The sequence below is a fragment of the Polypterus senegalus genome, chromosome 8 (assembly GCF_016835505.1).
Source record: "Polypterus senegalus isolate Bchr_013 chromosome 8, ASM1683550v1, whole genome shotgun sequence".
NCBI classification, from domain to species: Eukaryota; Metazoa; Chordata; class Cladistia; order Polypteriformes; family Polypteridae; genus Polypterus; species Polypterus senegalus.
The window spans coordinates 99,638,377-99,652,061 of NC_053161.1; the positions used below are offsets into that span (position 1 = coordinate 99,638,377).

The following is a 13,685-nucleotide window of genomic DNA, read 5'->3' on the forward strand; positions in this document are numbered from 1 at the left end:
CAAATCTGCTGGTAAATTTGAAATGAATATTCCAGTTTATTCATTTATCCATTCCTTTCTTCAAACCTGTTTAATCCAGATCTTTCATCATTTTATATGAAGATTTTTTTTCTTCTTGTGTTTATTTATAGAAACGTGGGATACAAGACCCAACAGAAATTATTTTTGAAATGTCCAAGGATGAACGAAAGGATTTCTATCGAAGTATCGCATGGGGGCTCAACAGGCCACTGTTTGCTGTTTATAGAAGAGTGCTCCGTATGTATGATAACAGGAACCATGTTGGAAAGTAAGAGAAATTACTGTCATGAATTAGGCTAATTGGGTGAAGATGCATTATTTAAATGATAACATTTAATAGTTCTATATACTTATAAACTTGATACATTAGGATTAAAAGTTAAGACGGAAGTAAAAAACTTTGGGGTAACTGTTGACTGTAATCTGAATTTTAAATCGCATATTCATCAGACCACTAGGACAGCATTTTTTCACTTAAGAAACATAGCAAAAGTTAGACCTCTTATATCATTGAAAGATGCTGAGAAATTAATTCACGCTTTTGTTTTCAGTCGACCAGATTACTGTAACGCACTCCTCTCAGGACTACCCAAAAAAGACATAAATCATTTGCAACGAGTGCAGAATGCAGCTGCTAGAATCCTAACTAGGAAAAGAAAATCCAAGCACATCTCTCCAGTTTTGAATGCACTACACTGGTTACCTGTGTCATTCAGGATTGACTTTAAAATTCTGCTTATGGTTTATAAAGCCTTAAATAATCTCGCTCCATCTTATATGAATGTCTGACACCCTATATTCCAATCGTGACCTTAGATCCTCAAATGAGTGTCTCCTTAGAATTCCAAAAGCTATACTTAAAAGAAGTGGTGAGGCGGCCTTCTGCTGTTATGCACCTAAAATCTGGAATAGCCTGCCAATAGGAATTCGCCAGGCTAATACAGTGGAGCACTTTAAAAAAACTGCTGAAAACACATTACTTTAACATGGCTTTCTCCTAACTTCACTTTAACTTAATCCTGATACTCTGTATGTTCAATTCATCATAATAACTATTCATGGTGGCTGTAACATCCGTACTGACCCCTACTCTCTCTTCTGTTTCTTTTCCCGGTTTCTTTGTGGTGGCAGCCTGCGCCACCACCACCTACTCAAAGCCACCCTGGCCATCGGACCTTACTTATTCTATGTTAATTAATGTTGACTTATTTTTATTTTTTATTGTGTCTTCTATTTTTCTATTCTTCATTTTGTAAAGCACTTTGAGCTACATTTTTTCTTGTATGAAAATGTGCTATATAAATAAATTGTTATAAATTTATATTAATTCATCAATATTTATATTATAAACTCGCTGCTTTTGAGGTGGAGGAGCAGCAGCTTTACTTTGAGCACCTCCCGAATGTCAGCTACTCTCTTGGTCTCTAAGGCTAAGTCCAGACATCCTTTGAAAGAAACTCATTTCTGCCGCTTGTGTCCACATTCTAGTTGTTTCAGTCACTGCTGACAGCTTGTGACCATAGGTGAGGGTAGGAGCGTAGGTCAAACAGTAAATCAAGAGCTTCACCTTCCGGCTTGGCTCCATCTTCATCTTCACTGACCTGTACAAAGTCCACATTAGATGCTGCTGCAGTTCACCTGTTCTCCCAATTCCTTCTTTCCTCACTTGTAAACAAGATCTTGAGATACTTGAGCTCCTCCACTTGAGGTAGCACCTCATCCACGGTCTGGAGAGGGTGCTCAGCCTTTTCTGACTAAGAACAATAATCTTGTACTTGGATGTGCTGATCATCATCCACTATACACTTCTTCCACTTCAAGACTGTATTCCCCAGGTGAGGTTAGCAGCACTCCATTCCTGCTACAGTATAAACCAAATGGGCAAAGCACTGAGTTGCCTGACAGTAGTTTGCCAGAATTGCTTTGAGGCCAACCAAAAGTCATTTTGGCAACTCATTTTCCACTCGAGAAGAGATTTGAGAGGATCTAAAACTATACTAACAGTATTTTTTTTCAATGTTCATTTGAAACATATTTTGGTATTGTTACAACTTTAACATATAACTTTATTGTACTGCAGAATTTCTTAAAAATATTAATCTTAACAAATGTAGTGAATTCAGTATCAGCCCCCTTAGTAGGTTAATCAACCCACTCAAAATCTGTGCAAATTTTTACATTTCTATATTTAATATTTAGCCTTCATTATAATTGCATATGTCCATTAACTTGTTGATAAATTGTCTTTATTAAATTAAACCACGGCTATTTTTTTCTCATCCAAATGTATTTGGCATTTTTCCTTTGGTGCTCTAGAGAAACAAAATTTTCAAAAAAGTCAAAAGTGGTAAAACACTTTAATTTTGAAAGTATTAAGAAATAATCAAGCATACTAAAAACATGTTAAATTATAAAATTGGGGCCTGCACTTAATTTGTCTAGTTGGCAGTGTTTTGACTATGTTTTTTTTAATATCTTGGACTAAGTGTACAGTATAATAAACTTAGCAACTGTATATACTGAAGTCTCATGGCAATAGGTGATTGTTACAGCTATTTTTCACAGCGATTTTAGATCATTTTTATTTAGTAACTTAATCCTTTTGCATAAATGTTGTATTTTTTTTTAATGCACAGGTATACGCCAGAGGAAATTGATAAGCTTAAAGAGTAAGTAGCTCATCATTATGTAATATTGTTTAATGTAGTAGTGTCCAACAATTTATAATGAATTATAAAAAGAAAATTATTTAAAAAAAATACTTTTTATTAGTGAATGAATTGGAGTGCATGTGATAAAAACACAAATCTGTTAATCAAAATGACAGAAACATGTATCCTGCCGGAAAGGATAATTAAGAAGAAGGAAGTTTAGTCAAATACAGGATGAAATGGCCCTGGTATTTTGGAATTTCAGTGAGTGAAGGAAATATTGGTTTAAATATAAGAGATGAAGATTTCAATTATTTCAGTGTACAGTAGAAATATATAAGGACTAGATTAGCAGGAAAAAAGTTACACAAAACATACTGTATATGTGAAATGTACTGGTTTGTTTAATGGCTTTCTAATAGTGACAATTACTTCCTACACAGTTAATATATTTATTGTGAAAATAATTTTGTGTTCTGTTATATTATTTAATTAATGCCTGGCAGAAATGACAGTGTCATTCAGTAACTTAATAATTACATAATGTAAAAATAATTTCATGGATATTCTTTATATGTACTCAAAAGCTAATACAATCCCTTAATCACACATTTTTTACGAAGAAAATTTAAAAACAAAATGTTTTTAAGCTACAGGATGCCTATACTCCTTTTCTTGTATATTTAGTGATCACAGTTGTAGTTTCAAACACTAATGTGTAGATAGTTTTATTATTTTGGTCAATTTAATTTGCCATATCCAGTTAGTTCAAATTTTAAATGAATAACATTGTAGGGATTAGCCACAAATCCGCAACAAACGATAGTTTCAATAAATGGAATGGATCATTGCTTACAACACATTTCGTTCTTGTCTATTAGTAGATCTCATTTTGTGTAAATTATTAAATACCTAATTATTCAAGATTCTTTTTTTCCTCTCTGTATTTATACACCAAGTAAGTTATACTTATACATAAGTTAGAAATGAAAAATAACGTTTCTTAAGTGCATTTATGAAGCTGTTTCTTTTTAGTGGAAATTAAATAAGTCTGTCAGAAACTACTATTCTGTAAGTGAATAATACATCATATATATAATGATTATTAGGCCAGTGAGTAAAATGTTGCTTCTCTGAATTTTTAATAGTCATTAAAATTATTGTTTTATTTAGAGCATTTTGCTTGAATTTAGTCTGCAATGATGGTGTTGTACATATTAAATGATGAGGGATGAAGGGAATGTAAAACTGCAGTTTTCAATCAGGACGTTGCACAAACTGAATTGTTCAAGTGTGACTTGAAGAATAACTCTTAATATATTTTGTTTAGACTAAGAGAGAAGCATGGAAATGACTGGGCTACCATTGGAGCAGCACTGGGAAGAAGTGCCTCTTCTGTAAAGGATCGTTGTAGGCTAATGAAAGATACCTGCAATACAGGTAAGCATTTTAGATAAAATTCAGTATTAAAGAACTGAATGGTAAATAATCAGTTGTATCTAGAAAAATCATGTACATCTATACATTACATACTATTTTTTTAAGCTTAGCCTTTATTGTGGTATGTAAAGGATAATACGCCTATACAATGATATTGCCTGACATATAAGCATGCATGACAACAGGAACCATGTTGGAAAGTAAGGCAAACTGAGTTAATAAAAAATTGCTTCAATTAATTAATTGGGTGACAATGCATTATTTAAATGACATGTAATGGTTATCAAAAATTATCTATCCATCCATATTATTCCACTTATGTAGCTTCAAGCCATGGGGTCAGCAGTCTAAGCAAAGATGCCCAGACATCGCTTCTTTCTGCCACGTCCATCAACTCCTCTAGGGGGATACCAAGGCATTTCCAGGCCATCTTAGAAATACTGTATAATCTCTCCAGCGTGTCCTTAGTCTGCCACAAGATCTCCTTCCAGTTGGACATGCCTGAAACATCACCTCAGGGAGGCATCCTAATCAGATGCTCAAACCATCTCAACTGACTCCTTTCAATGTGGAAGAGCAGCAGCTCTACATTAAGTTCCTCCTGAAATGACTGCACTCCTCACTATATCTCTAAGGCTGAGCCTGGATACCCTGCAAAGGAAGCTTGCTTCTTCTTCTTGTATCTGCAGTCTAGTTATTTCAGTCACTACCCAAAGCTTGTGACCATAGGTGAGGAAAGGGACGCAGGTTTACTGGAAGGTTGAGAGCTTTACCTTTCAGCTAAGCTTTCTCTTCACTACGACTGACCTATGCAACATCCACATGACTGCAGAAACTGCTTCAATCCACCTGTCCGTCTCCCACTCCCTCAATCCTTTATTCGTGAACAAGATCGTGAGATGTTTAAACTTCTTTGCTTGAGGCAGCACCTTGTTTCCAACCTGGAGAGAGCACTCTACCCTTTTCCAGGTGAGAACCATGATCTCAAACTTGGAGGTGTTGATCCTCATCAGAGTGCCTATTGGTTGGGCCTTTACCCATGGGATACAACCCAAATGAGCAACATGGGCCCACCACCTGCAGGAGGAGTCATAAGGGTCCAGGACATTGTGGTTAAGGTGGCAGTCACAGGCAGGTGCCTTGACAAACTGATCATCAGCTGCCAAAACATTTGTAAACTGTAGATATTATTCACAGTTCACTTATCAAATTTAGAGTCAACAGTCAACCCATTTGTCTTTACTATATTGTAAACAAAAAAAAGGCACAGTTACTGCCATTTTGCCACCAACTCCATGCTTTCATTAATTACCAAACTTACTTTGGCCAGGGGCATATGTTCACACCAATACACTCACTCGCATATGTGCAGTTCACCGTTGCCAGATAACTATACTTTACATGTTTGTGAGGTGGGAGTAGAATATTACTTGAAAACAAGATTTTCAGTTTGTCAGAATAAACATTATCACGGCTGAATTATAATTGCAAAATTTGTTTTATGGTTTTTGATTTCTCTCTTAATGCTTTGCCTCACAGAAAAGGAGAAATACTTTTCCACATTATTTACCAGCATATAAAAAAAAATTATTTATTCACCCCAATCCATATTTCATTAAGTGTTTCAGGTATGCAAGTTATAATATCTAAGAAAGCAAGACATTATTCTGTGTAAGATTATAATTACTAAGATTATAACTTGCAGTATACGTTTGTTGTAAACATAGTATTGCATACTGCAAATAAATTATAACTAAAAATGGATTGTTTTTATAAATAATTAAGTATATGACACAGTTCTTTTACACTCCATGGCTCAAATCTTGGCTTAGGTTTTGTTTGTGTTGTGCTTTTTTTTTTTTTTTTCTTTCTTATCACAAAATTGTTTAAGTTAGGTTAATTTAGGCAATTAAGTGTATGTGTGTGCATCAGTGTGTCATATATTAAGTTTGATAATTTGTACATTTGAATAATTCTCATAATCATTATGAAAAAATAATTTTATTGTATGGATACATTTTTTTACTATCAAGATTTATTGTGATGATTAATATATCCCAGGGAAGTGGACAGAGGAAGAAGAACGGAAGCTGGCTGAGGTTGTGCATGAGCTGACGGGCACTGAGCCAGGTCATACTGTCACTCAGGGTGTTTCTTGGGCTTCAGTAGCAGAGATGGTAGGAACCCGCTCTGAGAAACAATGTAGGTCAAAGTGGCTTAACTACCTCAACTGGAAACAGAGTGGTGGAACAGAGTGGACTAAAGAAGATGACATCAATCTTATTAAAAGGTAATTTCTATGTAACATAAAGGGCTTATTTTGCTTTAACATATAATGTTTAGTGTTTGGACTTGAACCAAAAATATTTTTCATAATAAAGGATACCTCTTAAAATACTCTAAAATACTACTAGAAGAGAGTTTTCTAGAAAACATAACATAGATTATCTTTATTTGATAAAATAATAAGAGCAAAGTGGTACCTTCCTCAGAAATAGATTGTGTTTACCCAAGAATGCTAGAGAATAAGCAATGGAGCAGATATTAGGTTCTTCTGGCCTTCTGAGAGAGTGACGGAGAAAAAGAGAAAGAAAGAGGAGTGCCTAGGATGACAGACAGGAGGTTATTACTGCAGCCAATAGAAGGCATCACATAATACCTGACTGGGATGAGTACAACTGTACCCATTTTGGATATCCTGAGGGGGACCTGCCACTGCCTGCTCTAGACTAATGCCCATGGTTTCAGAGAATGGTTCCCTTCCTTGACTGCAGAACTGACTGTGAGAGAGTAGAGATTATTGTGAAGATGTATGTCAAACTATAGTGCTTTAGGGGATGGTTCAGATGGGCAAGTGGGTGACTTACCTTTGTGAATACACAGAGGAGTTTATGACTGTAGATAAGTCCAAGGGAAGCTAGGGGTTAATTTTTTTTGTCTTTTAGTTAATCTAATTGCATTATCAATTATTTATTATTTGTTTTGACATTGGATATCATGCTTCAAGTTAACTTTTAATAACTTTTTAATATAGTTAACTTTTGTAATATGGTTAATTACTGAAAGCAGGAGTCTTTGATTACACACAGCATTGTATTTTTAATTACCTTTTGAGGTTATAACATAAAATGGCTATTATAGTGCATTCATATTTTTATTGCAGGATTGCAGAACTAGAGGTGGATGACGAGAATGACATCAATTGGGATATTATGGCTGGAGGTTGGAGCAGTGTTCGTTCTCCTCAGTGGCTACGAAGTAAATGGTGGACCATCAAAAGACAAGTTTCAAACCATAAGGATCTTCCTTTTCCCGGTAATGATTACTTTCATTATTTGAATATCTGCTACTATACTTGAATTGCTACTTGTATTTAGTTAGAAATTATGAATATTGTACTGTATGTATTCATATCACTTTATAATAAGGCACCTTGTCTCAAATTATCAAAAAACCCTGTCTCCAAAAATGTTAGGATGCAGTGTAAAATTTAAATAAAAACAGAAGACAATGATTTGCAAATCATTTAAGCCCTTATTTAATTGAAAGTAGAACAAAGAAAACATAAAATGTTGAAACTGAGAAGTTTTGTTTTATGAAAAATATTTGTTCAATTTTTATTTGATGCCAGCAACATGTTTCAAAAAATGTTGTGACAGGGCAATAAAACTCTGGAAAAGTTCTGTAATGCTAAAAAATGCCTGACAGAGTATCTTACAACTAATTAGGTTAATTGGCAACAGGTCAGTAACATGATTGGGTATAAAAAGAGCATCCCAAAGAGACTCTAAGAAGTAAATATGCGAAGAGGTTTGCCACTCTGTGAAAGACTGCATAGACAAATGTGCAACAATTAGAATAAGAATAATATTCCTTAATATAAAATTGTGAAGAATTTGAGGGTTTAATCATCTACGTTACATAATATTATTAAAAGGTTCCAAGAATCTAAAAAAATCTCTTTACACAAGGGACAAGTCCTAAAACCAATACAGTTAGTCGTCGACTTACAACTTATGCATCTTACAACCATTCAACTTACAACCGCTACCGCATCTCGCAGGCAAATGACGGTTTTCACTACACCAGCTCTATATACCATGACTCATTCATTTTGATCTCTGTTTATTGCCTGCAGTGGTTTCAACTACGTTCAGTTACATTTGCCTTACAATTACAGGGGAGAAAAGGTAATTGATCTCGACACAAAAATGAAGGTGATCAAATAGTATGAGGGAAGAAAGAAAACAAATGTGATCGCATGTGACTTTAAGTTATCCCATTATAACCAGGCACATTCTGGTTAAAACAGAAAAAATTTTAATGCCCAAACAACAATTCCTCCTGTTACAGTTAACACAATAAACACTGAGAGAGGCTCAAACTGATGGCATAACATAACACACACAAAGAAAGGATTTGTGAAGCTGTTAAAGTTTTGGCACCCATGCCAGTAACACTAATAACGAAACAAAATAATACATTTTTTTTTACAAAAAATAAATGATTAAAGATCTACACATTGTGCTAGGAATGATGATAAAAAAGGAAATAAAATATGACTTAATGCAGGCATGTCAAACATGTGGCCCGCATGACAGATTCTAGTTAGCACTGAACTTGTACAAAATGATTACTATTGTTTGTGATTGAATCATTCTGCATCTCCGGCGTTTCTTATTGACTTTTCTTACTTCTGCCTTCTGACAAAAGTGCATTTTCCCATGGCATTACGGTACCGGAAATGTCATCTGCTTGTATAGCCACAAGCCTTGACCAAAGTTATTGAGCCGCAACGTCGCAACTGAAATGCTAGGCTGTAGCAGGGGCGGCGTTAGGCATGTGCAAACTGCGCACCTGCACAGGGCCGCCATGCCAATATATATTGAATATAAAACAGAAAGAGAAAATAACATAGCTGACGGTAATGTGGCCGAAAAACATTGTTTCTTGTTAATTAGTACGCTGTATTTACTAATGTTGCTAGAGTCGGAGTAGTAAACTATATGTAATATTATAACGTTCTGCCGTAATGAGAATATCATGGGCCACCACTTGGTTTTCAAGTTACGGACACGCACATATAGAAGCATGTCATGAGCACAAGGCGGCTATGCAGTGCCCGCAACAGACGTGGCCATCCGCCATGCATAAGATACCATATTGACAATGGCGGGCAAAGGAGCCACCGATTCTTTCTCTATCCAGGGCCGACACAAGCCTAGAGCCGCCCCTGAGTACTGCTGTAATAAATTATTTCATCGAAGGTCATGCACAATCACTGGGTCACCTACTGGTTGCGCTGCTGAGACTGGCTACTGGGCAGAACTGACCATCACGAGTAGTAATAGCCCGCATATTTTCACATTTTTTTGCTCTAGTTTTATGTCATTTTTTGCTAGTATTGTAACGAACAGTTAATGCAGACTACAGCTGAAGATCTGAAGTGGACGCGAGAAGTTGGTGAGTTGTTTATTAACATATTTTTGTATTTTTGAGTTTGTAAAATTAGTGTAGGTCAGGTGGCTTTTTGCATATCGGCTTATTTTACAATATAAACTTTGAAGTAAACTTAGTAAAGTTAAATTAGATTTTTGGAGGATTTGTTTTCCAACTTGAATTACTTAACAAAGAATTCAGTGAGCGTTTTCGTGATTTCATTTTTCACGAACAGGACTTTGCGCTGTTCTCTTACAACGTTGAGAATGCGCCTGAGAATATCCAAATGGAATTGATTGAACTGCAGTCAGATTCTATTCTGAAGGCAAAATACAACGAAGTTGGTGTGCCAGGCTTGTATGCTTACCTGCCACCCTCGTATGTGCAGATCCGTAAGTTGGCATCGAGAGTGCAATCTATGTTCAGAAGCACTTACCTTTGTGAGCAATTGTTTTTGTTAATGAAAGCTACCAAAACCCCACATCGCTCAAGACTTACTGTCAAGCACCTTTCATCCCTCATAAAAGTTGCAGCTGCACAAGATTTCAATCCTGCTATTGATGAACTGGTTGCTAACAAGAGATGCCAAGTGTCGGGACAAAAGAAATAGATCTCACACTGTAAGACTCCTATATAAGCAAAGAATATAATATAATAATATAAGGACCTAGCTAAGAGGCTAAAACTCTAATTGTACGCTGTTGTACGGGGAGTGTATGGAAATAAATTGCGTTTCTTTAAACTTTAAGTGGTACATTTTTTTAAAGTTTTCAGTATTGGAAAGAAAGCTACAGTAACTTAGTACAATAGTTACAGTGCGGCCCGCTGACGCACGTATGGCAGTCAAAGCGGACCACTAATGGTAGGGAGTCTAAAATGTCTGACTTAAGGGAATTACTATACATAAGGTCAGGTTTGAATACATATACCGGTCTGTCTTACATCCAGATCAAATAACGACTGGTCCATTGGAACTGAACTTGGTCATAAATCAATGACTACCTTTATTGGATGACTGTTATTTCTGCGTCCTCAGGAGGTACTGCATTAAAATAGACACAATTCTGCAGTACACATCACTGCATAAGTTTAATAACACTTCAGAATACCATTGTTTTAATACAGTTTGTTTCTGCATCTTTAAATGAAAATTAAAACTCTACCATGAAAAAGATTGAGACAAATGTCTGATGAATTACATTTTTTTTTTATTTTCTCCAAAATCATAAATACTACAACCTCTGGGCTAAAGAGAAGATGGACCATCTGGCTTGTTATCTGTACCCAGTACAAAAGCCAGCATCAAATTGCATTAGTATACATGGAATGGGTAGCTTGCAAATAAGGGAAGGCATCATTAATGCTGAATAATATTTACAGGATTTGGAGCAATGTATGCTGCCACCCAGGTGAGGTCTTTTTCAGGGGTGGTCTTGCTTATTTCAGCAACACAATGGCAAACCACATTCCATGTTATTTACAATAGCATGGCTCCATAGTAGAAGTGTCCGGGTGCTAAACTGGTCTGCTGCAGTTCAGACCTGTCACCCTTTTAAATAACTTAATGCATTATGAAACAAAAAATATGACAAAGGAAACCCTGAACTGTTAAACGGCTCAAAATCGAATATCAGGCACGAATGGGATAACATTTCACTTTCAAAACATAAGCATCTGGTCTCCTCAGTTCCCAAATGTTTACAGAATGTTGTTAAAAAAGGAATTGATGCAACAGTGATAAACATGCCTTGACCCAACTTTTTTATAACACATTGATGGCATCAAATTCATGTTTTTCAAAAAACAATACAATTTCTCAGTTTCAACATTTGACATGTTGTCTTTGTAGTGTTTTCAATAAAAGATATAGTTTACATGATTTTCAAATCATTGCATTTGGTTTTTATTTACATTTTACACAGTATCCGAAAGTTTTCGGAAACAGAGTTGTACTTTAGTGAGGCAAATTCCAAAATGAGGTAATTTTTCATGTATATATCGCACTTCGACTTTCGCGGCTTCACTCCATCGTGGATTTTAAATGTAAGCATATTGTGAACCCGGCCCGGACACAGACAGGCAGACATGTTGATTTCCACCACCACACTTTTATTTTTACAACTATTTACAAATAAAGTCACATGCACCACAAACCCCAATACACAGTCCTGGCCACTCAATGCCGCCTTCTCCGGGCCGCCGCCAATCTCCTCACGTGCCTCGCCCTTCTTCTACCCGACTCCAGCCTTGAATGAAGGGAGATGACCCCTTTTATTCATGTCCCGGATGAGCTTTAGGTGTTTCCGACACTCCCCCGTTGGCCACGCCCTAGCGTGGCGGAAGTGCCGGCTGTTCTCCCGGCAGCTCACCGGGTGTCCTTTTTAATCTTCCCCCCAGCACTTCTGGGTGTGGCGGAAGTGCTGAGGTAATTGGTCCCCAAGGCATTGGGGTGCCTCCTGGCGGTGACCACGGACCCCTGCAGGGTTGGGCTTCCATGCCCTCAACCCGTGGCCCCCAAAGCAACCAGGGCGGCGGCCCCCACATGATCCAGTGTGGGCACAGACCCACATCCGGTCCCTCAAAGCGTCCCAGCCGGGTCGTTGCCCCTGGCATCCCTGACAATATCTAAATATATATCATGGATTTTTTGCTGGTTCACAGATTTCTGCGGACAATGGGTCTTTTAATTTATGGTACATGCTTCCTCAGATTGTTTGCCCAGTTGATTTCATACAAGGGACGCTATTGGTGGATGGCTGAGAAGCTACCCAATCAGAGTATGTATTACGTATTAAATAAAACTCCTCAATGATATACGATATGCTTCCCGCGTGGTGCTTTGCACGCTTAACAGCACATGTTGATTTTTGATTGTTTGCTTTTTCTCTCTCTGTCTCACTCCTCTGACATTCTCTGCTCCTGACGGAGGGGGTGTGAGCAGAGGGGCTGTTTGCACAGAGGCTGTTTGCTTAGAAGATATGGATGCTCCTCTAAAAAATGCTGAAAGACTACCTTCACATTGATCCCTTCCTTGCGGCCGCTTTATTGCAGTGCTTCACATACTTAAAAGCCCAATAGCCCTATTGATTTTTGATTGTTGTCTCTTTCTCTCTGACCTTATCTGCTCCTGACATGCACTCCTTTGAAGAGGAAGATATGTTTGCATTTTTTTTTAATTGTGAGAAAGAATTGTCAACTCTGTCTTGTCATGGAGCACAGTTTAAACTTTTGACTAAAGGGTGTTATTTCATGTCTAGATGGCTCTAATAATGTTAAAAAAAACTTATTTAGAAGATCATAAACAGGTTTTCTATTCTCTAACTGCGAAAATATTAGATTTATAAATAAAGAATCCTACTTCGTGGAAATGAATTTATTGCGGTAGAGTCTGGAACAGATTAACTGCGATAAACGAGGGTTTACTGTATAACTGTGCGGAGAATATTTATAAACAGTGTGGGAGAGTCTCTAAGGGCTTAAAATATATAAAAATAACCATACAAACATATGGTTTCTACTTCGCGGATTTTCACCTTTCGTGGGGGGTTCTGGAACACAACCCCGCGATCGAGGAGGGATTACTGTATTTGTTACCTTAATTAAAATTATTAATAATTAGCTATCTTTTGGACAAGTGTAAATCTAATAGCTGAATTTTTCAGGACATGTTGAATGTGATAAGAAATTAATTCAACATGCAGAGTCAACCTGCTTTGTTATGTATGTGTGAACTCCATATGTACAAAGTGGTGGAGTTGAAGAGAATAAGTGACAATGATGTTTCTTGTGAGAAAATTGAAGGATCAAGCTGTTATATTTTTGAAAAAGGAGTTTGTGGATATGATAAAAAATATGTAAAGCCCAGCTGGAGTGGTATTGGAATTGTTGAAGGCTTTTGAAGGAGTTGAATGATTGACAGAATTGTGCAACATGATTTTGTGTGAATGAGGATTTGTGAAGACCGGAAAAACAGTGCGCTCATTATGCAAAGCAAAGGGTGATTCACTGGAGTGAGGCACAGATGCATAACCAAAAAAGATGAGGTTTGGAGGTGGTGTTTGAACAAAAAAAAAAAATTGCTTCACCCCAAAGGATTCCTAGAACAACGAAGAGTGAAGGAAAAATTATCTAGGG

General features: G+C 36.7%; 1 protein-coding gene across 2 annotated transcripts in view; it reads left to right on the forward strand.

The window, feature by feature from the left end:
* Positions 1-13,685, forward strand: part of dmtf1 (cyclin D binding myb-like transcription factor 1) — a 57,809-nt gene that overhangs the window by 19,687 nt on the left and 24,437 nt on the right. For both annotated transcript variants that reach the window (XM_039761478.1, XM_039761479.1), the window contains exons 7-11: positions 132-289; positions 2,658-2,690; positions 4,003-4,112; positions 6,174-6,402; positions 7,276-7,427. In XM_039761478.1, coding sequence (XP_039617412.1) covers positions 132-289; positions 2,658-2,690; positions 4,003-4,112; positions 6,174-6,402; positions 7,276-7,427 — 682 coding nt within the window. The remainder of the gene's footprint in view (positions 1-131; positions 290-2,657; positions 2,691-4,002; positions 4,113-6,173; positions 6,403-7,275; positions 7,428-13,685) is intronic.